General features: G+C 38.8%; 1 protein-coding gene across 1 annotated transcript; it reads right to left on the bottom strand.

The window, feature by feature from the left end:
- Positions 1–11: 11 nt before the first annotated feature.
- LOC102289365 (cholecystokinin receptor) lies at positions 12–26,328 on the bottom strand. The gene is made up of 5 exons (XM_005944895.2): positions 25,271–26,328; positions 13,425–13,676; positions 10,007–10,268; positions 5,261–5,388; positions 12–3,017 (listed from the first exon to the last, which is right to left on the bottom strand). Exons 1-5 carry the CDS (start codon positions 25,431–25,433, stop codon positions 2,479–2,481), a joined length of 1,344 nt encoding a protein of 447 aa, XP_005944957.1. The 5' UTR covers positions 25,434–26,328; the 3' UTR covers positions 12–2,478.
- Positions 26,329–26,614: the final 286 nt, after the last annotated feature.

Genomic DNA, 26,614 nt, shown 5'->3' with positions numbered 1-26,614 from the left:
TAGATAGATAGATAGATAGATAGATAGATAGATAGATAGATAGATAGATAGATAGATAGATAGATAGATAGATAGATAGATAGATAGATAGATAGATAATGAGGGTTCTGGGAAGTACCTGTACATTGCACTTAACAGACTGGTGCTATAGCTACTATGTCATTTTAAGCATTAGTTGCAATGATATTGATAAACCATATTTACATCAAGCAGCAAACTCCAGGGCTAAAAAATTAAGCCATTGCAGAAGTTCCAAAAAGTCCAGTCCCTTCAATAGCCACTGACACCATCTCTAAAAGAAACATCTTTTATGTGCTTGGGCTTACATAATTTTTTTTTCGTTAGATTTTTTTTTATGTCATGACATGAATATCACATAACAACCCACACATTTATCAGTTGCCATGTAGCAATTTATAACATCTGGTGAATATTTGCAGCTTAAGAGTATTCCAGAACTTTTAAACTACACTTCTAACTTCAATAGTTAGAGGAAAAATAATATTTGGTAAATATAATATTTAGTTTTCAGTGGTGATAGTCTTTGTTGTCTTCATCCCACCTGGTGCTAATGCCATCATTATCAAACAGCAGCACATCCATAATTCACCCGCATGTGGGCGACTTTAACCACTGGTGTCTAAAAACAGTACTCCCCAACTTCTACCAGCATGTGACATTTGCAACATTTGCTGCTAGAAGTAGTCAAAGTCAGGAATGAAGACGATCACGGCCCGAAGAGGCTCAATCACAGCTACAGGACTGCTTTGATCACACAACCTTGGATTTATTCAACCAAGCTGGAGGAATGCTTTTTTATATCACAAACTGTGGATGACAAGCAATGTCCAAACACTCTTCAAAGACCACAACACTTTCTTCAGAACATGTGACAAAGCCTGTTACAGCAGAGCAAGAGCCAATCTAAAAGAGTGGAATAAAGATGATGAAAAGGGCCTTCAAGAGCAGGACTGAGGACCACCTGATACATAACGGCTCCTGGAGGGTTTGGCAAGGGTTACAGCATAAAATCACTGTGAATGTGAATCATTGTGAATCACTGTGGAGGAGCTAAATGGTTTCTTCATCCAGTTTGAGGCCACAACAGACTCACTGCAGGAACAGGATGTGGGATATTTGCTAAGGTCAGACATGTGCTAAGGAGAGTACTCCAAGCATGTGCTAACCAGCTCACTGGGGTATTAGTAAAAGTCAAGTCAGGCACTATAATTCCTTTTCCCAGAAAGCCAGTCTCTGTGGACTTGAATGATTATAGATCCATTGCACTTACTGTATGGCTGTGATTATGAAATGCTTCAAGAAGCTTGCCAAGCATCACATTAGAAGCCGCCCCTCTCCCACACCTGATCCACATGCTTACAAAGCTAAGAGATCCTCAGAAGAGGCAATTGCCATAGCAATCCACACAGCAATAAACCACCCAGAACACCGAGGGAGCTATGTGACTATAGCTCTGCATTTGATATCATAATTAGAGACATTCTAGTCAGCAAACTATAAAACTCTCTTCATGTGGAAAGGGCACAAACATTCAAGTTTCTGGAGGTCTTCATATCTGAGGACCGTAAAATGTAAGGACAGGATGCTGATGGTGGCCTACTGGGCAACAAATGAGAGGCTGGTAACATACTGCATGTCGGCGTGGTATGCAGGCTGCAGATATGAAAGTACTCCAGAGAAAATCACTGGGTGCCCCCTCTCCCATCTGGAGGACATTGCCCATTCATGCTACCTGAGCAGAGTTGCCAACATCATCAAGGACTTCACTCACGCAGGCTTTTAGCTCAGTTTCTTCTCTCATGCAATAAAAATCAAATGAGAAAAAACAATAAAAGTGTGCCACCCATCTGGCTCCTCTGCACCCGCACTTCATTTATTAATGTACATACAGATTTGTATATTTTATACAGGTTTTTAGACCTTTATTTATCCTAGATTTTATTGTACGTCTTAGTTATAATCCTGTATTTTAGGGTTTTTTTTACGTTGCACCACAGAGTAACATCTCAGTTTCCTTGTATATATTTACAATGACAATAAAGGCCATTCAGTTTAGAAGCAGGCACTTTGTCCACAAGGCAAATGTATTATCAGCATTAACACAGACAACCAGCAACTGACTGCAAAACATCAAACACAGTTTTAAAGTTACATAGCAAATCATGGGTTTGTTGTTATAGCTACATAATTACTATTTAGTTATAAAGACTGTCTCACATATCATGTAGCCAACCACGGAGGTATTCACACTTAAGACTGGGTTTCTTAAGATAATCGATATATAATTTTATTCACAGTCATAAATGAATCTTCTATACTGCTACATCACATGGCATATTTTTTCACTTCACATGAATGTCCCTATGAGCACGTGTTAAAAACAAAAAGCTGGGGGGATGTTGGGTCTCATGTTGCCTCTGTAGCTGTCTTTTTTGAATTGTTGTGAATCCATTTCCCTCAACAGGTTCCCATAGTGCTGACAGTAGTGTAACTAAACTTGGACATGGACGCACCTGTTGCCATAGCGTCCTCCTCATTGTCCCGAAGCCCACGATGACGACGCCGATGGCAAGGCGCGATGCAACATGAGAACGTGGCGAGCAAAGCTTTGCGGAAGCGTGTGTTCATGAAGCAGTAAATAATCGGGTTGACGCAGGCGGAGGTGTAGCACAACAAATGGATAAAAGCGATGGGGGCCCCTGAGAGCGTCTGTGTGGCAGAGCTTTCATCAAAAGCCCGCCAGGTGTTGACACAGTACAGTGGCATCCAACAGACAAAGAACAGGACAACAATCACCACCAACATGCGAATGACTCGTTTTTTGGCCTCTAGCTTGGCTTCTGATGTGTTGCTGCGTGGCCTCTCTGCCTTGATCGCCCTGCCTGATGCAGCCATTGCAGACATCTCCATCGTGTGCGGCCGCTGGACTGCAGTCACATAGCAACCGTCTCCATCATCGCTGCCAGCAGACACGGTAGAGGTCAGGCCATTTACGTCTGAAATGACAAACAGGGTGAAAGAGAGAGTATTTTGGTGTTAATTAAATGCAATAAAAACAAATTCTCAGCCAAGTTCTTTAAAACCTCATCCTCTAATGTTTGAGCGGTGCTCCTGCTTTGTGATACTTTATGCCTTTTCTGCCCTTTGGGGATGGGTCTGGATTATATCAGAGGCAAATTAAAATTCAAAACACAAAGACATAAAGGACAGACACTACTTGAAGGTTTAAGTGAACTGATGCCAAACCACTGGAACAAAACAAAAATACAGAACATAATTAAAACAATAAAAATACTGGATATAGGTATTATTCCAAATGGTTGCACACTCAGTAGCAATGAAAATATAGACATAAAACTGCGTATTACTTTAAGAATCCATCTGTCTGTACTTCATGTCGGGGCCTTCTTCTGGCATGCTTTAAATCATTTAACGACACCTCTGCACCTTATAAGGTTTTATCCTATGCAACTAAATTGCCACGTCGTTGGAAGGAAATTACATCAACATAATGAAAAAAGCAATAAAGTCACAAACATCCTATAATGGAGTGCTGTATCCACTTGTGATGCCTTCGGCATTATTAAACTTTCAGACATTTACAGCACTTGATTAATGTTAGGGAAAAATGTTGTTTCTGTTTAGAGAAGAACGAGTTTGTAAGTACCTGAAATAAAAAGTGCTTGTTTACATTTTTTTTTAAAAAATCATTTAATAACCTCAACCAAACAGTTTTTTTCTGAATACAAACCCATGGCTTTGTGTGTCCAAATGATTCCAATCACTGACTGCATTAAAACTAAAATTTTAAAATCAATTTAATTGTGAAGGAATACATTTTCTACAAGTCAGCGTTGTTAAACATAAAGGGTCTTGATATCAGAGTGATTCTGCCATCGCATTAAGAATAGTTTATTCTGGGAAATCATCTTTTATCCTGCAGCCAGCTGACTGACTCCTGTGTAAGGTTATTTTGGAGTCATTTAAAGAGCAACTTCTTGCCTTCATAGATGGAATATTAGCAAGTAATTCTTACTAGCCTATGGGGGTATTACAATTCAATAAAGCAATTTGAAAACCTTGCTTTTCCTCTATAAAGAAATAATAAAAGAGGATTCAGAATTAAAAGCCTCAAGGTACCCCATACAAACAAGATCTGGTATTGTAAAGCACCTGCTGGATTATTAAACACATTTCATAGAGGCAGTTTTGCAGTCTGTGAGGTAAGATGCCATTTTTCAATCTCTTCTCCTTCCCTGTTTGTTTTTAATCCATATTGTTTTCCTCCAAAAACTCTTTTTATATTTGTACAATCTCTTTCTCTCTGAGAGCAAACAGATGGTAATGTCCATGCCTGCAGCTGCCAGCCAATCCATCCTCTAATGGAGCATCAGCAAGGACAGTCAGTGCTGCTATCACCCCAGACACGAGTTCGTATTGCGATAAAAGGTTATGTTTCACTTAGCCTGCGCACACTACAGCAATTGTAGCACTAATGAAATTCTTGTAAAAATCCTCATAATTCACACAAACCCTGTAGAAAAAAAATGTAAGGTTCGAACTTGTTTGGTATGACCTGATAAGAATTGTGGCATTCAGTAACAGAGAGTTTCATTCAACAGTGAAATCAAAACAAGAGTAAAGTCAATTAGAGAGCACTGACTGATCTGACTCATTTATATCATATAAAAAACTCAATTGAATTACTCATAAAATGTCAATGTATTAAAAAAAACATCTACTTTGTGTTTGTTTTCGGAGACCAACAAAAGTTCTATATAAACATTTAATATGAAGACGTTTTTTACTTCCTTTAACAAATCATTTCGATGAATATTTTTGCGATTCAGTTTAAAAGTGTAAAAAGTATGAATACAAGTAAAATTATTGTTATGGCACATTGATTCACCTGTCCATGTATTGAATTACTGCTCTTTTTCTCCAAAACATAAGTGTTAATATGCGTGTCCTTTTTATATTTATGTATTTACATTTATATACATTAGCCTCATTTTGTATGATAGCTATGCCGTATGTCATGTGCATGCTGTTATGACAACTGAGATTAATAAACCTTCTCTGTTTCTGATTCCGATTTAAATGTTGCTGTAGTTTTCTCTGTTTTTTATTGTTGTTTTCTTGGAACCACATGGCTTTCTGGAACATTAATTCAAACTTACTATTTTCTTTATGTTTTCTTTTATGTTATCTATAAGTACTGTAGTGTAAATGGCCTCACCTGAAGAATCTTTTTTATGGCCCATTTCAAACTGGATGCCTCGATAAAGTTCTCTCGAGATCAAACCGTAGGCCACGATCATCATCACGCCTGGAATGGCGAACAGTACAAGCAACAGCAGAATGTACCTAAAAGAGAGACGAGAAGTTTAAAAATCCAACCACAGTGGACAAAAAAAACAATAACACATGAACTCCGTGTACTGAGTTGCAGTCTGTATATATCTTATGAGTAACGCATTCATCACGTGCTTTGTATGTTTGCCTGTTGGTTTGTTGGGTCACAGCAAAGCATTGCATTTGAGCATTTTAACATCCAACAAGGTTGTTGCCTGGACCAGAAATAAAAACACAACTTGGATAAAAATGGAAACAAGTAAAGACAGTAGTTCTGGAACAAAATTCATAGCAGTTGTACATATACAGCATTATTACATGAGCGGTGTCTGCTAATGGGTCGCGCCACACTCAAGTTGAAGGCGGCTCTCAATTACACACCTGCAAATGTTACAGTGAGTGAATTTAACAAAACAGGGATGTTTTCCTGTTGGCAAAATCTGAACACTGATGGAAAAAAATCCTTCTTTCCAAGGATTTTTTTAAGTGGTCTCTTGAGGATTAGTTCTCCAGGCTTTCTGAAGGTCTTTCAGAGTTTGTCTTTGGTGCTTAATGAATCTCTTTCTTTCTTCTGTTCTTTCTTTTTGTTAAGCCAGAAAATACCTACCTATGAAAAGGAATGTAACTCAAAGAATGAACGAATGTTGTGGCTACACATAACAGACCATGAGCAAAAAAAATCCCCATTTTAAATTATATCTTTAGGCCTTTGTTACAAGCAGCCGTGTTGCAAAAGCATATAATTTGTTCCCATTTATTTGGTTGAATGTATGAAAAATGTTAGCACAGTTTGACAGGCATAAATTAGAAGTTTGGCACCAACAAGGTGATTGCCAAAGATATTAACTGAAAACTTGCGCAGTTTTGGAATGTCCTTCACAAAGCCTGGAGACTGAAGACTACTTATAGAAATGAAAAGAAAGTAAAATGTTTGCTTCTAAGCTCATTAGAATTGTGCAAACTCTGTTTTTTCCTTATGTGCTGTATTCCCATGTATGTTTGGTCATATTTCAATCAATCACTGCAGCTATTTCTCATTTCCCCAGCAAAATATAAAGAAATCAGGCTTGAGACACACAGTATTGTGTGTCTAAATAAAATAATAATAATAAAAGTCTTGCAGGGAGACTGATGAGATAATGTCTCAAGTGGAGATTAGACCAGTGACCTTTCCATTTTTAACAATTCCCAAGGTACTCATCTAATCAGCCATTTCATGAAGAAACACATACCGCCGAGGGACGACTGCACATTGATATTCCAGAGGTTTATACAAATACGTTCACCATTGTAGACACACACAGTGAGGCAGGATTATAGTTTTCATTGAGACACACAGAAAAGACATAGATACGCTTTAAAATGTATAATCTTTTTATGTGGACTGGATGTTTTGAGGCCATTCGCTACATAAATTGAAAATCAAATGAAATGGGATCTAGCGCTCAGTGAAAGATTCACAAGGTGAAAACAATACCAGCTCTGCTGCTGCAGCTGCTTCACTCTGTGGGTCAAATGTTATGATAATGCATCAGAGACAGTGGGAGCAGAATTTATACCCAGAAGAGAAAATGAAATACAAACATGACAAATCAGACACAAATACAAAAACAAAAATAATGAGCACACAAAGATAATCACATGGTCGCCTGAAATTACATCCAAAGCCTGTTTTATCATAATTCATAACAAAAACACACTGAAGCACGCTCTGTTGTCTTCACCTGTCCTAATGTTTCCACATAAACATTGAACAGACATAGTTAAAACAGGCTCCAGGTCCAAACATGGAAGTGAATGAGATATTTCAACACAGAGTGGCTTACTGAAAGGACACAGAGACACACACACCACTCATAAACACACACAGTTCATCTAAAGTTTATTACATTAAAAATCACTTTGTGATTGCAAGTGTTGTGAAAGTAAAGAAGGAAGGATGGCCCGACAGCAGGCTTGATGATGAAGTAAAAATAAAGTTGGAAATGTGTGTTTATAATACGAGTAAACTGTTCAAACATATTTCCTATGAAGAAATAGGAACTTTTAATCTTCAGTCTTATAGTTGCCAAAAATATTGTTGCATGGAGTTAATTTAATGCCTGACTAAATTAAGGCTATGTAGCATGACTGAAATTTCATGGCATATTAGACCATCCTGAGTTAAAACAACTTCCACTGTGTGACTGCGTACCATATCCACTCATGGTGTCTATGTTCGTTAATCCAGGAGACATCCTTCTCTAAGTTTCAGAGCATTAATGACTTTTCAGATATGTTTTGTTGTTGTTTTTCTTATATTTTTTTTTATCAAATATGCATACAATAAATATATTACCTCACCACAATGTTAAAGAAATGAAAACAAATAACAAATAAAATGGTCTACACAAGAGACACTGATTTTGATCTCTTTGTAGTCTCTTCTTATTTTTCTCCCGCACTAGCTCATTAGGTAAGAATTAGAATTTGTTATAAATACAACTTAAAACAAATGTCATAGTAGTAAAAGAAGATATCAACTTCTACAATTACCCTAGCCATAGCAAATAAAATCTTGTATTAATCAGTAAATCAGAACTTTTCATAAAACACTGCAATGATGGGTCTTGGTGCTGCAGGTGTACTTGGTGTGGTATGTAATTCACTTATTACAAGGTGTTGCTTCACATAATTGATTTGGCAGAGTTTTATGTCCCTCCTGTCACAATCCCAAAGGGGATTTGTATCTCCAGCTGGAATCAAACTTGGCAAGAGAATGTGTGGATACTATGGATACTTGATACATAGCTCATATACACACATATATACACATGGATACAAAGGCTTTATTGTTATGAGGAAAAATAAATAAGTCGCCAGCAGAAAAAAAATGTTGCAAACTGACAGAACAGAACATTTGCCAGTTTGCTGTTCTGGAGCATTCAGACGTGTGCTAACACAATGCCACAATGGACTTCCCAGCAAACCACCACCCCTAAGGTTAGACTGTAGAACAGGGGCCCCAACTCCAGGCCTCGAGGGCCGGTGTCCTGCAGGTTTTGGATCTCACCCTGGGTCTATACACCTGAATCAAATGATTAATTCATTACCAGACCTCTGGAGAACTGCAAGACATGTTGAGGAGGTAATTTAGCCATTTGAATGAGCTGTGTTGGATCAAGGACACATCTAAATACTGCAGGACACCGGCCCTCGAGGCCTGGAGTTGGGGACCCGTGCTGTAGAACAATCAAGAATATGGTGGCATGGACTTCTGGAGCAATGCCCTTTGGACAGACAAGACTAACGTGAAGATTTTTGCTACATTTGGCAAAAACCAAATGCAACATATCAGCACAAACATCTCAGTGTCATGCTGCACAGCCACGGGAACTGGGTATCTTGCGGTCATTGAATTGACCATGAACTGCTCTGTGTACTAAAGTATTCTAGAATCAAATGTGAGGCCATCTGTCTGACAGCTAAAGCTTGGTTGAAATTGGGTCATGCAACATGACCGTGATCCCAAGCTCACCAGCAAATCTATAACAGCCTGTCTGGGGGGGAGAGAAGCTTTTTACGTCACATTACAGAGTTATCCGAAAGTAATATAAGTGCAGAAACGAAGTTTTTGATATTAAAACTCGTTTTTCAAGGTGCGTACTAAGTTTTTCATAGAACTGAAGATTTGTGTGAAAAACTTTCTTTACTGAGTTTACCAAGTTGATAAGGGTTGAGGGTAAGGGGTAAGCTGCATCCACAGTGGAAGCGATTCATTCGTCATGTTTCACTTTGAAGCTTAAAGGTGGTTGCTTCCAGGTTCCTGTTGCCTAGGTAACCCCTCTAATGTATTTACGATCAGGTCATATGTCAATCAGATCTTATTCTCTCATTTGCTTACCTGGAAGTTCAGAGCACTTTATCTCAGATCTCATTCACTTTGCACTGGCATTGCATGTTACAGATTACGGGCCATTAAAGGAAATTTCTGCCAATTTTTTTTCTCATAATTTTAGAATAAGAAAAAAAATTATTCCGAGAACTGTTTATTTTGTGTAATGTATCTAATAATCTATTTTTTAATTCATTGTAACTTCATTTAGTTTGAAAATGTTTAGTTGTAGCTTAGTTTTTAATAGTGCCAGTGCTAGTTTTAGTCTTTTTAATTATATTTTAGCTATTTTGTATTGCATAGTGTACATACCTCTGTGTTAAGATTTGCAAAAATTAGTACAGGTATTTTAATAAATACAGACTCACAGTGTTGTAACACATCAATCAATGCCTAACCAGGCAAGTTGCAACGCAAACTATAATAACCCTGGTCATCGGCGTAACTTTGTGCTGAACATTCGGGGGGTCATGATCTCTGTCTAAATAAATAAATAAATCTGGGTAAATTCCCAGATGAGTAAACATGCAACTATTTTGCTGGTGATACCTGAAATGAGTAAAGAAAATCAACAGCCTATTTATGCAATTCATAATTTTATTGAGGGGGTTATATTGGTTGGGTCTGATTATTGGGGGGGTCATAGGCCCCTAATGCCCCTGGGAATTGCACCCTTGACCCTGGTGATGGTTGAAGAGTATTATTTTGAACATAGCACTCATGATTTATGTTACCAAAGTGAACCAAGACACGCACCAGGTCTGCTCCGCAGTTGCGACAGGCCACTTGTGGCGACACCGGTGTGCTGTAGTGTTGTCACGGCGCGGAAACGACTCCAGGTGACTGATGATTGGATAGGGGATCATAATGATCAAGGCCAGCACCCACGTGGCAGCAATCACCCGATAGGCGTGCGAACGGGTCTGCCATACCCGTGACTTCAGGGGGTTACAGATGGCGCTATAGCGCTCAATTGCTATGGCAACCAGGCTAAAAGTGGAGATGCTCACGGATATGCCTGTTGGAAAACAAACAAAAAAGTAAGCAGGTAAAATATTGTGTTCTTGCTATCTTGTATCTAATGACATCTTTTATTGTACTGTATAAACCTTTATTACTGCTCAGTGCCAAAAAAGAGTTTGGACCCATAATAAAAAAATAACACAAAGCAAGTAGGCTATTATCTGCAATCATAACAAAAAGCTGCAGTCGGTGGAGACGTGTTTGCAAATGAATATAGTGTGAGGTGGAGACAGTTATCTGAATCATGTGGTGGAGGAAATCATGCTGGCCTGAGCCACAGATTTGATCTGCCATCCCTGTAGTGACAGGGCAAGACGGGAAATTACTCTTCACCTCTCTTATCCAGGTCTTCAGCAAGAATACACAATACAGACTGAGTGTGTGTGTGAGTGTGTGTGTGTGTGTGTGTGTCAGAGAGAGGGAGCAAGAGACCCTTAGGTGCACTATGGTTATATACGAAGGAAGCTTTAGAGCATCCCCCAAGGAAGCAGGAGACAATCCACCAATAGTCTCCCCTTAGGGTCCTTTTCTTCAGTGCACCTTAATGATGGCTGCCTTCATTCATAAGCCCCGTGCTTTACATGAGCCTTCTCTTCTCTTCAGTTCTCAAATAATTCTGGGCACAAAAGCCCTCCTGTTCTTGTTTGCTTTATTTTTTTTTTTACATATTTTAATATCGATAATTGCATTGGAATTTCTTATGTTGTTAACATAAAAATGTTATGTCCTCTCTTTTTCCAGGTATCTGCGTTACAGTACATTAATTAACTACTTAAATGAAATAAGCAACCATATTACACACTGAATTAAAGACTAAAGCTTACCTCCATCTCATTCCCCCTTCAAATTATTTTAAGAGGCCATTCTGTAGAAAATATATACTTAAACATTATGCTTAACACTTTCCACTCCGTGGACAAATATGTTTCTGCTATTTGTGCAAACGCAATTTTTCAATGGTTGCCAAGGGCGGCACATTCACTCATTAAATTGTGCTTCATTTACTCTATGTAGCAACCAATTTGGTGGAGACACAGTTGAGAATTCAGGTTCAGTAGCCCCAGTCTAATCTTGATATTTCATCATCACATTTTATCTTTAAAGATGTAAAATTGCGCGTTTGTGCTCCAGGTTTTTTTTTTTCAGTCTGGGTTTATGAAGACTTGTTTTTTGTATTTTTAAAGAAGCTCTCAAGTGTCTCTTGTCTGTAGAAAGCTCTAGCCTCACAGTTGTTGAGCTGTTTATGAAGTGAGGGATGGTGCAAAGGTGGGAATGTCAAAAAAAGGCTTCAGACTGAGCGGGTTAGGGGCACGTCATCCTTGTTACAAACAAGTGAGAATACGTGCCACTTGTATAAGCTGAAGGTCAAAAGGTGAGAGATCCTAACCCTCTTTCTGCTATTGCTCCCCATTGTTTTCACAGATTTTATTAAGGTTAAGTGAAGTACAGGATTAGAAAGCAACAGGAACACTATAGTCAGTGCATCTGAATGGTGTCTTCATTTAGTATGAAACCACCAGCTGCCACTGATGATTGTTTCATTTTCTAATAATCCAAGTTAATTGTTTTCCAGGTAAAATTGACTTAGCTTTGCAGTCAAACTCGAAATGTAATTGCTTAGATTTAAAATAGCAAATGATGCCAAATCAGCTTGCATCAGACAAAAAGATTTTTGCTTTTGAAAAATGATACATAATCAATGATTACATGATACATGATTATAGATTTTCTTTTGTTTAAGCCATTATTTTTGCCTTTGCGTTAAACTTTTTAAATACAGTTAATTTGTTTGTTTTTGTTTTTTCTATTTCTGGTTGCAAAGTATTCCAAATCTGTGGGCCCTTAACCGTAAATGATGACTGACCCAATATCCTCCCCTCAGAGCCCAACTAATTTACCAAAAGCCAGAAAAGTAATTCCGTAGTGAACTGAAAAATGTATCTCTTTATAATCTGCAGACAAATGTCTGATGAGGAAAGAATTAAGAAAAGTGTCCAGGCAAGCATGAATGTTTCCTATAGTAAATGCCATAATTGGAGAAAATGATGTTCTGTTATTCATCCTCATCCTTTAGCCGCCCCTCCCTGAGCCTGGTTCTGCTCCAGTGTTCTTCCTGTTAAAAGGGAGTTTTTCCTTCCCATTGTCATCATTCTTGGGGGTTTTCCTTTTCATTTTTCATTATCATAAGGTCTTTACCTTACATTATTAAATGTCTTGAGGTGACTGTATTGTGATTTGGTGCCATAAACATAGATTTGAATTGAACTAAAATGTAATATTTACACACTGCTTGCTAACAAATGACAGCATCTTTAGCTTTGTAATTATCTGTAACCTACTGTCGCTGATTTAGATTTCATACATTATTAATATATATATTGTGTATTCATTTATATAATTCATATATCATTAATACTGATTTTAAATGTTATATGTTCTTGTAAATATGAGATGGAAAGTGACTCCCATTAGTCTGGAGTGAACTCTAAATTTGCAGATATTTGCAGAAATTTGGAGCAAAGTTACTGAAAGTTGCTTCACATTCTTTAGTTTCATGGCATTAAAATGGCTTTTGATGATTTGCTATCCTCACCACAAGCTTGAACTTTAACACTGTTCACAGAAAAGCCCATACAGGCTCCCTGAAGAAATTCCCATTGGTAGAGATACTTTTAACCTCCATCAGACGGTGTCTGACCTCTCATCTTATTGCAAACCACCGATGTGCGACTGTGCTGCTTAAAATTCAACTGAATCAGATTTATACAGCACTTCATAGCAGTTCTTCTGTATCAGCTAAAAAGATTATCACCAACATTGTACCAAGGACATTTGCACATATATTATCGTTCTGTAAAACACAGCTATATTTACAATGTATGTCTATATATGTCTTTACCATCGGGAAACCTAAAATTTATGGTACAGATAGATTAAAATGAAATTAATTGTATCTCTCCAATAAGCTTAGCTAAGAAAATTTAAGAAACCAAAATGTTTCTAAAATGTAAAAAGGTAGCTTCCAAATATCTGAAATCTGAGGCTTACTCTGGATTTATTTCACATCTTTTACAGTATAGAAAAAACTGTGAAAAGAGAAGCAAATAAGTGTTTTGGGACCCCGTCCTTCACTACACCCCTTTTCTCTCACCCATGAGGTAGGTGACTATCTTGCACATGGCAGCTCCAAAGATAAAGTCCTTAAGGATGCTGGGGATGAGGTTGAAGGGCATGCAGAAGATGGCCATCATCAGGTCACTGACGGCAAGAGACAGCAAGAAGGTGTTGGTCACAGTGCGCATGCGCTTGTTGACCGTTAGAACAACAATGATCAGCAGGTTTCCGAATACACTCAGGAAGAAGATCAGCGAATAGAGCAGGATCCGAAGTGTGTGGTCTTCATCTGGTAACAAAAAGAAGAAGAACACAGGGAATATTAGCGTGCTAAAGTGTTTGTCTGTTTTCATTCAGTGGTGTACTCTTCACTTTTTAGCTTCATAAAGCTGTCTAATTCTCGCTGTGTTTATTAAGTTGTAAAAGTCAATGAGTGAGCAGGGTCTTATCTGCTAGGATTTGTCTCTTAAAGGTGTAACGTCTGATTGTGCAGCCAACAGCAGTACAATTGGGAGTTGTTACTGTTAAAATATTATTATTATATTGTAATGCTTTGCACAGTTTTTATTACCTTTAAACTGCGCTGGTTTGTTTGTAAAATGTTAGATGCTATTAAGCGACAATATGCCATGGCCACAATGAAGGACATTACAGTGTCGATGACTGTGTCCAAACTGTTATGGTGTGAAAAGTGTCCTGACAGTTCAATTTATCCCCAGCTGAAAATTTGCAGAGTGGCACTGCTCTGTTTCCTGTCTATAAACACTGTGTTGGCCAAAAATTGTTGTGGTCCAAGAGCATCAGCAACAACAGAGGGGACCTTGTTTTTACATCCAGTAGTGGTCTCTTAAAAATCGTAAAATATTGATCATATCATTGATCACAAAATATAAGAGACACTATTCGTCAGCATCTCTTGTATTTTGTTTTGAGATTTACTTTGTGTCTGTTTATTGCCTTGGTTATGTTCTTCTGTTTTCTGTTCCCCTCTTGTTCACATTTTCCCAATTTGCCCTCAGCGTATAGCTCCTGTTCTACCTTTGTCAGTGTGCCTGATTGGCCTCATTTGTGTGCTTCCTGTTGTTCCTAGAGTTTGTGAATTTTGCTCATTTTGTTTTGTGGACTGTGGACTCTGACCTAATCAAAGGTTAGCTTTTGTTTAGCTTGTCTTCCCTGGTTTCTTTTGGCCCACTTTTGGGATAACCGTAAAGATTATTGCAATGAAACAAAAAGTTACATGGATTTAACCTTAAGTTTTAATCAATAGAAGACAATTGTGTATCTACAGAGTGATGGTGATGATAATACAGAAGAGGATTAGGGCCACTGGGGGAAAAAAAAAAAAGTGGGCACGTCTTTTTTTTTCTTCTTTTTCTGAATTCTGAGAAAAAGTCAGAATGGTGCAACTGCATAAAAATTATAGAAAGTTATGCTAGGAAAAAGGACTAGAGGTGGATGCACCTTCTTATTAGTTTAAATATTTCAACTTTGCCGTAAAAATTCACTTCATGCTGCCTCATGAAAAATCCTGTGAGCTGGATCCTCCCATAAGGTAGTGGACTCTCTCCTGATACCACTGGCAAGATAAATGACCCTTTTTAAGTCGAGAGGAGCTGACTGTGTTAACCTTGGCTTTTAGAGAGACAGAGAGAAAAAGGGAAGAGCTTAGAAAAGAGAAAGTGAAATCATAAGCTCTGAAGATGTTATTGTAATTTGATTACAGCTGCCGGTTGTCCTGACGGCTGTATGGGGCAAATATCTGTGGAGTCAGAGGTGTAACACAACTTTTATATTGGAACCTCTTTTTTTTTAATCCACGATTTTGATGATGATATTGTGGCGGGGTGTGGTTAGCGGTGCCACTGCAGAAGAGGAGTGGCTCAGTGGGTTCAGGGCGTGGTGGTAGGGGAGGCTGGCTTGGCACAGCCGGTGAACATCTTCTAATCACACCTTTGCTATTTCAGTTGCGGCTGAGGCCGGAGAGGAGAGCAGCTGCTTATGGAGTATTGGAGCCAAGGCAGCGGACACTGAAAAGTGCTATCAAAGTGTGCGTGTAAAAAGTAACAAAATAAAAGCCATACAATGAGCCACAGAGTCCTGTCGGGTCCTGTTTACAGATATCTTGATGGGACACTGAAATGCAAAATGCTTGTTCGGTAATCACTCCTCCCGAATCCTAACAAGGAACTTAAACCATGTTTTAAATCTCGATTGTGTTTATTTGAATGGGACTTGATTTGTATTCCCAAAAGAGGGATATAGATCCCACAAAATGACAGGTCCCTACAAAATAAATAATCCAAATACAAAAAACATACAAAGAGTCATAACAGATAACACACGCTAGGTTTTTCCAGGTCTCTCCCCTACTATAGGCAGGTTTAAACATTCCCAAAGTGGATTTTTAAAATACGTTCACTGATTCATTACTTCCTGTAACAGCTGCATCCCAAATAGCCAACAAATCTCTTCCCCTCTTTATCTGGAGAACATCTGGATAGCACTATAACCCATGTTATAAAACCCATGATACGAGGCAAGTTCATACACCTTAAAATGATGTCATCCTTTTAAATGATAAACCCTGACAGGTAGATAGTTACATTTTTTTTTCAAGTTAGCAGGTAAAAGTCAGTATGAAATAATACTTACAGGATTACAACGACACTAAAACTATCGAGCGCATCCTTTCAAATGATTTTTGTAAATTGAATAGCAGTCTCCAGGCTGGAGGAGCTCAGCAACAACCTCTGAAAAATATTCAATTTATGTGTGATACAGTTAATATCATTTGCTTTTCATTCCTTCAGTGCCATTTCAACCAAGTTCCTCTAACACATTTAGAAGTTTTTTTTATTTTCCTATCCCAAAGTTGCAGTCTCAATCTTGCATAAAAATACTGTTAAATGTAAAAGATTACCTAAAGCCTCTCTGTGCCCTCAGCCATTGGCAGCTTCACTGGATCATATCCTGTCCATGTTAACGGCATTCTCTCTTATCTTCACCTCGCCTCCCTTCTTAGACACAACACTCTTTTAAACAGGTTAGCTACTGTGTCTGTATCCTGGGGATTGGAGGTACCCATGTGTGCTGAATCTTGAGGACACAAATCACATCGCACACATAAGCCCGGACTTCACTGACACAGTGGTGGAGGCATGTGCAGTCAAACACACTCAAGCCTTTAATCCCCTGAAAATATACCACCGCAGTTCCTCAAAGGCACCGGTAAATTAGATTAACTAAAGTCTGCAAATATATATCAAGAGTGTCTGTGTCCTTGAAATCACCAAATTTATTGATATCCCTTTCTGTCTTCTTCTTTTTTTGTGTTTTAATTTGTTTTTAATTATTCTTTTTTATTATTCGCCCTATGACAGCTGGGATAGGCTCCAGCGCCCCCCGCGACCCTGAAAAGGATAAGCGGAAGTGAATGGATGGATGGATATTCTTTTTTTCACTCATTACAGTGCCCTTTTTTAGTGAGGCTATGGTCATTGTGTTTTTGTCTTTGATTTAAATCTACTTGACTTTTAAATGTTTCAGTTTCAGAAGTCTTTTGCTGCTTTAATACTCCATTGATTCTTTTCCCCTCTGCTCTCAGTTAAAGTAGAAAGCTTTTACTGTTAAAAAAAAATGTAAAAAATTAAAAATCAGCATCCAGACACACGACAATGTGGCTCCCACCTAATTTGCCAAAGTGCATGAGAAAAAAAAGGTAGCCTAGTGCTTGTGTTTTGAGCACGGAGTGTTTTATTTAAGAATCAGGAGCTAATGCCAGCATTGATTAACATTTCCGTTGCTTTAAGGACATTCCTTAAGGATCACATCAGTGACTTCCAATATAAAAAGTAGGATTAACAACGCAACATAAAAAAGCACCCAGAACCACATTTATTTGAAGTAATCCCAAACCTAACTCTTATTGACTTTTAGTAATCCACCTGGGATGTAAACATGTGTATTGTGCACAGCTGGCTGGGATAATCCGAGCTCCACTTATCTGCCTGCTTAACAGAAGGCGACGTAATGTTCAGGTTGTGCTGCAAAATCTGAACATAGATACACAAGAGCGGACATGAAGTTAAAGAGGTACATTATTGGAATTGCTTCGGTGCTCCTAATGCATATGAGCATATTTATAGTTCATGGATAAAAATAGAATCATGTCTTACCAAATTGATTTGGCGCTCTTGAAACCACCCATTCACTCAAATGTTCTTGTATCACTTAGCTTGGTCAGCAAAAAGACAGTATGCCAGTGAGTCATATGGTCTCTCTCTCTCTCTGTCTCTCCCTTTCACACACACACACACACACACACACACACACACACACACACACACATCTAATGACATGTGCCTCCACCATCTGTCTCACAAACTCCTCCTATGCAAATAAAAAGCATTAAGCTCTAATATGGTTGGTGTGCTAATAACAGACATGCAAACTGCAGCCACTGAAATTGTTACATTTGCATTGAGGGCGCAAAAGCAGAATGGAAATACGGAGACGCATGATTGGCAAGAAAGAGGAAGCAACACTCTTCTTCATTACTGTCTATCTCTCTTTCACCCTCTCTTGCTTAATGAAATATGTTACACTGGCTTCTGCCTAATCAAAGCCAATTAGCTTTCCTGTGTGCTCGCTGATAACTCCCTGAGCACATTTACCAGTTCCTTCAGGACAGTCTTCGCAATAGCTGCTACTTGGCTCATCAGTGTAGAATGGAGGCATTCTTAATATTTTACCTTTCTCTCACACGGGCCAAAACATGTCTGCAAAGGGAGCACTCTAATACTACAGTCTTCTGTTTCACAGCGTCGCTTGGCTGATTAGTGCCGCAAAATGAAAATGCGGTGCTCAATGAGTCTGTTTAAATGCTAAAATTAATATTATTGTTACTTGAACTTCTGATAATAACTTATTTTTAAGGTTGTGAACATATTGCAAAACAGACTCATATATATCCCAAAGGGTTGACTCTGTTCATCTGGTCGTAGCGTTTTCAGTGGGAGAAACGTTTCGTCACTCATCCAAGTGACTTCTTCAGTCTCAGCTGACTGCAGGTTTCCTCAATTTTATAAACAGTGCATTTGCACAACGACTGAAACTAGCACCACTGAAGGAACGATGGGCTGGGAGGTCAGTTCCTGATCTCACATCAACTGATGATGATCAATTATGTGACCATCGTCATTAATGATCAAGGAACTGACCTCCCAGCCCATCGTTCCTTCAGTGGTGCTATGTTATGCTGAACCAAAGCTACTTATTTGCCATTTATTTATGAGTCATTTGGTAATGATTACTATGTAAGGGAAAGTAAATGACAAAAAATTATAAGCATTGTTGAGCTTTTGTAAAACAAAAGAAAAATCACACAATGAACTCCTCAAGTCAGTAAACCTTCCCTGTAGAGGTGCTATAGGTATATTATACTTGGCCAGATGTGATTTATGACTGTAATACAAAAAAAAAAAAGGGGGGGGGGGAACGATGATTCAGAATTTGATGACTAGTGCTTACTTCAACAACAGACTGTACGGTCTGTGCATTTTTCATACAGTGAAATCTTCGTTTGTGAAAATGGGCCCACATCTTGATTTAACACATCTACTCTATAGGGTTATAGATGTTGGTAAAATATCTTAAATAAGGGTAAGAAACAAAATAGTAGTTGATAAGATAAGATGAAACTGTTTTTGCATGGACTTTTGAAAAACAATTTTTTAACCTACTGTATTGTAGTTGAGAGGGTGCAGGGTAACCCCCAAAGCACATTTTATTTATTCTTTTCCTTCTGGTTACTTTTGCCTTCTTTCTCATCGCTGTTTCTTTCAGAAAACAGATCCAAAATGAAACTAACATCTTAATGTAATTTTATACTAGAATTAGTAATTACTACAAATTAGTAATTTCTAAAGAATTGGTGCTTAAGAAAGATTAAAGCACTAAAGCTTTAATGTTGCAATTTACATCTACAGTTATGTGTCCACTGTCTTTTCGGATACACAGTGCTTCCTCATTCATTACTTTATTGCACTTATCACTTATTTGTCAATCAAATTTTGACTTTAGACAAGAATTTAAAAGTGCATTGTTTAAATGATGATTTACCCAGAACTGTTTGGCCCTGTGTGAAAAAGTAATTGCCTTCTAAACTTGATAACTTGTGCCACTCTTGGGAGAAAGTGCGATAACTGGCACTGAGTCTTTCACAACAATGTGGAGGAATTTTTGCTCATTTTATTTCCCCCGAATTGTTTTAATTCAGTCACACGAGATTTTCTGGTAGAGAGTAAAATTCCTGGTTACATCAATCATGGCAAGCTTTCCTGAAGCAGCAAAGGAGCTCCAGAATATCACACTACCACCACCATGTTTGACAATTGTTATCATGTTCATTTTATAAAATGCTTTATTAGTTTTCCGCCAGATATAGCGGGATGCAAACCTTCCAAAAAATCTACCTTCATCAATCCACAAAATATTTTTCCAAAAGTCTCGTGGGTCATCAAGATGGTTTATGGCAAATCTGAGACGAACCTTTGTGTTCCTTTTGGTCAGCAGTGGTTTTCTCCTTGAACTCTCCCATTTTTGCCCAGTCTCTTTCGTATTGTTGAATCATGAACTTTGACCTTAACTGGACCAAATGAGGCCTGTGGTTCTTTAAAAGATGTTCTGGGTTCTTTTGTGATCTCCTGGATGACTCATCAATATAGTTTTGGAGTAGTTTGGTAGAAAACTCTTGGGAAGGTTCACTACTGTTCCATGTTTTCTCCATTTGTGGATAATGTCTCTCACTGTGTTTGACTGGAGTTTCAAAGCCTTAGAAATGGCCCTGTAATCCTTTCCACACAGATAGATGTCAACAGTTTTTTTTCTTAGCTGTTCTTGAGTTTCTTGTGATCATGGAATAATATGCTGCTTTTTATTGGTCGCCTTTTTTTTTTTTTTTTAGTTTAGATACACTAGCTGCTCCATAACATTAAGTTAGCAATCATGACCAAGACATCTGCTATACCCTTAAAAATAAGGCAGGAATTTCTAGTTTACTTCATACCAGCCAGGTAAGTATGAACAGCTTTTTCTCGTAATACATGAAATCATGCATTAAAAACTGCATTTGTTTGACCATCTAAATCTAAGTTTGAAAAATATGCAAACAGAAAAGAGAAAGAATTCAGGAAGGGGCAAATATTTCTTCACACTATAAAATGTCATCACTTCACCACTGTATACTGAGCTTTGAGCCAAGCTAACATTACCATGCCATTACGCTATATTGTAGAGAAAGGCAAAATATAGGGTGATTGGGGGTGGAATTTTTTTTTCTTAGAATGATTGTTTTCTTTTTTCCCTTGGGAGATTTGAGAAAACAATTTTATAAAATGAGAAATGACAACTTAGACCTCAGGAAGTTACATATTAGTCTGAATTTTTGTAATTATCAGCATATTTGAATTCTGGCCTGAAAATCTGGCCTGAAAATTTGCGTCTGGTTTTCTTGTTATACAGCAGAATGGGCCAGATAGGGGACAAAAAATCAAATCAGACACATACGGACAGACACAAACATAACACAGAGGCCAGAGCTGCCAGTGAGGCAGTAATATCATGTAATGGTTAATGTTGCAGGAAATTACTCTATAGATAGGAAGTTATTACTGAAACCAACACTGACCATTTGGCAAGGCTTTGTTTGTACCCAGCTAAACCAAAAGTCTTTTCAGTTTAAAGAGCCAAATGACAGAAGGGAAGCCTGTAGCACATCCACGTCTGGCCACTGACGCTGACACACAGTCTGCTCTCTGTTTACAGACTGCAGGAAAAATCACTTTGTTTTAACTGCTGGGGGTTTTCTACTTGCAATTATCCGAAAGAGGCCAGATATGCTGCTTTAGATCATGTGTCATTTATTTCTTGTTCCGCTCCATTGCCAGCACATATTGTTTCACTATGTCATAGAGAGATACGTCTCTGAATTTGGGCAGATCACACAGAGATGCAAGATGTGGGTCGTATTGGACACCATTGATTGTTACGCTTTTTTTTAATGCAGAACAAATTTGCAAATAATGTGCGACAGCATATCTAACATGTCATTAATAACAACTTACCAGCCATTAAAGTGCTGTTTAAACACTGCAGAGCAGATGCTAACAAATCATCTGTAACAATTCAACTGAATAGTAAAGTAAGCCTGTTATTTAATATGTTCAATTATGAACAAAAGAATAAGAGTTTGTATTTCATTAATAAATATTAAAGGTTTCGTATGTTTCTTGCAACCAGTAGCTACACAGGATATTATAGATAATTAACTAACCCTGCATTTCACCAGTCTCTTAAACATATGCAACACCCATCGTTTTAAATCCCAGTATACCCTCGTGTCGCTGCGCCTGTGAGAGGAAAGCTGGCTCGTCTCCTGTTAGACCTAGGTATTGGTAAATGTCACAGCTAGTGGCTAATCCAGCAGGGTAAATGCCACCTAAGCCTTGTCACTAAGTCAACACCCCCCCCAACCCACCCCCACCCCCGAACCGAACAGTTGATCGCGGCAACGAGCAAACCCATTTACTGCTGACTGACAGACTACAGCATGCAATCCACAGAGTCTCCCATCACAGCGGTCAGCATGCAGAACATTAGGTTTGCTGCTTGTCCCACAGTGCAGGCATGTATTAAACACCTCAGCTCTCACAGGCAGAGTGAGAACCGAGGGTGTGAGCGACAGTAGATGGAGCGCTGAGAGAAGTGGTGGGAGCAAAAGAAGAAATGAAAGGAAAAATGGTTACATTTTTGTACATTTTACTTTGGGGTTTTTTTGTTTACTAGACACCTTTTGTTTTGCATAAACTGCTTTCTGAAAACAGATTTGAAATGGTGGTTTGCTCCTGGCACTGACAACAGACCCCTCTTTCATTATTTTTCATCATCCCCTCCAGAAATTGCTACTGCTGCTCGAGTGACAAATTATGCGCCAGATTTCCAGTATCCTAGATAAAGTATAAGGATTTTTATTGATTCTATTCATGAAAACCAAGCAAGGTGTGACAAGCTTCCTGTGAAGCCACAGTAACTGAAGTCTACAGCAATGATGTAAATCCATGTGCCGTGAAGCCCTTAGAGAATACGTAGGTGTCTTTTTTTTTTTCTTTTTTTTTTACCTTTTTTTTCTCGCTTTTTGTTTTGTTATTTTTCTTTTTCAAACCTGAAACAACACCTGGACTGTGTTGAGTGTGAAACCATTTTGAAAGGTGTCTGCAGTCGAGCAACATGTTTCCACCTGGAGCTTGCAGAGGTTTGGCCTTACTTTGACATGCACTCGCTCCCACTTTGTGCCTCGCTCAGGGGTGAATGCCAGTATCCATGGTGAAATGCTCACAAAGCAGCGGATGTACATAGACATTTTGCAGAGCAACCCTTTTTTTGTTACCAGGTTATTCCAACAATTTTGTGTCATATTTCTGTCTTCAGAAAATGTGCATTAAATTCTCAAATTTAATACTTACAGCACTTTCCCTTTGTGTTTTCCATTTTTATGGCAACTTTCATTCACAGCCTACTGTAAATCATGCAGTATCATAGCTTGGCTTTTAGTGTACCCTCTCCTCTTATACACATATCAAATGATTTATACAAAAAAACACTCTTTGGCAAACAGGCGGAGCCTGGACTGGAGATATCTCACTGATCAAAATAAATGTCATCCATTGAGGAAGGATAAATTTACTAAATCCCTGCAGACTACATGTGGTCCACAGCACGCTCCTTGAGGTCACCAATCTGCATAAAACATACGTAACTCTTTCAAAGTCTGACAGTGATGCAACTCCATCTGCCTGATAAACACAGAAGGGCAGAAAGAGGAGATGAGAAGAATGATTGACAGAGGTGGAGAAGCAATCAATTTGGGAGTGATGGAGTGAGAAATGATGGTGACAGCAGCTGCACTGGGTCCGACACTTTAATTTGATCTATTTATATGATCATCTGAGATCAGTATGAAGTGCAGTTATGAGATACAGTGAGAATATTAACCAGAGAGAAAGAACGGCCTGATTTGAAGGAGTGATTGACATGTTGTGGGGGAAAGAAAATATCTTAGTTTGCTGCATATAATATATGAAACACATCTGCTGCCAGGCTCGGGAGACACAAGTCACCTTACATTGATCTGTACTTGTTAGATGTGCCCTCAGTGGGCTTGTAATTTGAAGTGTTCTAATTCAGCCTCAGTTTGAAATTACTTACCACTGGGAGGTGTAAAAGATCGCGTGTAATGATGGGAATGATTGAGGGAGAGGCAAATCAATCATCATCGCCTACAATGCACTACAGTTTAAAGTCTTATAAAAGGGGTACAGGTATCTGTCATTTATATAAAAGTATACTGACACTATGCTGCTCACAAACACACACACAAACACACACACACACAAGCGTAGGCACATGTGGCAAAACCACCTCATCCAAACACAGAAACACTGACAAATTCTGAGGAGTGAAGATTGATAATGTCTGTGAAGGTTCTCAGTCATCCAGGTCATCGTAGTCTAAGGAGCTTGGAAAGAAAAGCGTCTGGACTTCTTTGAGTTGCTTGAAGACGTTTCACCTCTCATCCGAGAAGCTTCTTCAGTTCTAAGGTCAAATGGCGGAGAGTCCCAGATTTAAACCCAGTGGAAGTTTCCCCTCAAAGAGGGACAAAGGACCCCCTGATGATCCTCTACCTTATCACATGAGCCAAGGTGTGAAAGCGGGTGTGGGTCCCAATCAGCCAGGGTTTCGGGTGAGCTCATTGTGAAACCTGGCCCCACCCTATCATGTGATTTCCTGAGGTCAGATGGCCCAGGATGTGAGTGATTAACAAATTATCACAGACAGAAGCAGAGCAAATCAGGATGAAAGTGTCAGCCACCCTCTCCAGTTCCAAAGTCCCTCCATCTAACCTCACATTACAAGAAAAGAAGGCCGTCGCTTCCCTGAGCAAAGACCACAACATCACTATATTACCAGCTGATAAGGGAAGGTGCACCGTCCTAAACACAACGGATTACCACACAAAGATCACTACTCTCCTCAGTGACAACAATACCTACGAAGACCCCACAATGTGATGTAGCAGCTGGAAACAGGACACAGGAAATTGCAAGTGTACAGTGATGATGCACTCAAATGTCCTTTTTTTCCCTCCAAAATTTATAGATTTACATGGGGGGTGGGGGAAGTCTATGCATAACAGGTGCTCTGTTCTCATCACAATTTGGATAAAGTGCATTAAAATGCTTTAGGACTGGGATGACCGTGAGGAACAGCCCTGATGTGACTTTTTTTTTTTATGAATAAATCCCCTGTGTGGCCAGGGTTAGATGTGCCTCTCTGTCTGTGTGCATCCTCTTTGATCTGTAATTCACTGCTGCTCTGTACACTTTTTTGCTTAAAATAAATAGAGCCTAAAAAACCAGCCTTACTGTAAAAAAAAACGCACCTCCATATACTTCCAATAAACTGCTAAGTCCTAAAGACTGAAATGGTATCAGACAGAAAGTGAGTTTGTCACCTCCAGGTAAAATGTTAAGCACATAATGCTTTTACCTTAAGTTATTAAAAGCACAGATTCTTATTGTATCTGTTGTAGTTTTAAGGACTTGAAAAACAAAAACAATCCGTTTTAGTTTCTCTGAAATCAGAGCTCATCAGTCCCATCACATCCCAATGAAGTCAATACTACAAATTAAACTTAAGTTGGACATTGCATACAGTCTGCGGACTTATGCAATGCTTCAGTGCAGATAATAGCGCGTTAAAATTAAATAAAGAGACATTATGGTGGCACATTTCATTAAAAGATGAGCTATGTGTGTGCGCGCTCACCTCTCTGCCTCGCACGCTGAGGTATGAGGAGTGTGGACGCGTTGCCGCAGGCGATGTTTGTTGCCTCCAAGCTCCCGTTACCCGCTCCGTTCTTCAGCGCGTCGACCTGCGCTACGACGCACTCTGGGTTGATGGATGTCTCATTTCTCACGTAGTCAGCCATGATTCTGATTTAATGTTCGCAGCCTAAGTTGATGCCGTATAATATTAGGAAAAAATTCAAAGGAATTCGAGCCTTTAAAGTGTCAGATAACACTACTCTGCATCCACTGTCCATCACACTGACTGAATGAGGTATAAGTTGTCTTTTCCCCAATTTGCAAAAGAAAATAAAAACGTAAAAACAAAAAAAACTAGATTAATGTCCTTTCTTTTATTTATTTTTTACTCCTTCTCGGTTACTGTAGATGTGTCTCAGTGAGCGTCGCGCGTTAATCGAGGGCTGGTGCGCACCAGGAGAGGTGAGCGCGGTGCGCTGCTGCGCTTTTGCCAAATGAACTGCCAGAGTCGCGGACTGCTGTCATAAAGGGCGTGTGGTTTGTGTGCGTCTGTGTGTGAGCAGTGGGAATAAGAAACGCCTGGATCGTTTTTTACGTGTGTAACTCATACACGAACATATTTATAATAGCTTCACAGCTTCTCAAGAGGCAGCATTGTTTGTCTCGATTAAAAGGAAAAAAAAAAGTCGAGGTGAGCCATAAAATGAAAACCATTCATCATTTTTGCAGCACCACGAGCCTGAAGCAATGAGTACTGAAACATTGTGTTGGGGAAAAGCACTCAGTTCTCTTTCAATATCTAAATAGTGACAGTCCTAAAACGCTTAAGACCTCTTGAACTTTGCAAAATAGTCAAGGATTTAATATGGAAGCAGCAGGGGAGATTCAAATGAATGAGACCTTGGTGATTACAGAGAAGAGAAGAAAGAAACACATGATTCATTGTGTTCAGGTTTTTGATTATTATTACTTTACTGCCGTCACTTCCACTTATATTTGGCTATTTGTTCCATAGTGTGAAGGTGCTTGCTGGTAATTCAATTAAGAGCGAGGACGTTTTCACCTTATTTAAGTGTTGACGGACTGTAGGCGGTTTTGTGGTTTTTACATGCACGCCACCGCCCCCATGTGGCAGGTCTGAGCGGATTTTCGGTCATCTTGTTGCAAATCTCTCTTGACTAACAAAGGTTTGAGCTGCAGAATATATCAGTGCAGTTTCTAAACGCTTGTGTGATAGACTTCCTCCGTATAATATCTGGTGCATGATTATCAAAATCATCATCATTATGTCTTTAACCTCTTCACTTGAACTGACTAATCTTACGTTATTAAGAAATGCCTAATA

This window comes from Haplochromis burtoni, unplaced genomic scaffold, assembly GCF_018398535.1.
Source record: "Haplochromis burtoni strain Fernald_Lab_line unplaced genomic scaffold, NCSU_Asbu1 Contig_289, whole genome shotgun sequence".
Lineage (NCBI taxonomy): Eukaryota > Metazoa > Chordata > Actinopteri > Cichliformes > Cichlidae > Haplochromis > Haplochromis burtoni.
This window is presented reverse-complemented; position numbering and strand designations above follow the sequence as displayed.

Excerpts from the sequence above, each read along its gene's own strand:
- LOC102289365 (XM_005944895.2), bottom strand. The coding sequence starts at position 25,433 with ATGGCTGACTACGTGAGAAATGAGACATCCATCAACCCAGAGTGCGTC. Across the intron at positions 10,269-13,424 it reads GATAGTCACCTACCTCATGG|GCATATCCGTGAGCATCTCC; the intron begins GTGAGAGAAAAG and ends GTTTTCCAACAG. Across the intron at positions 3,018-5,260 it reads CCATAAAAAAGATTCTTCAG|ACGTAAATGGCCTGACCTCT; the intron begins GTGAGGCCATTT and ends TTGTCATTTCAG.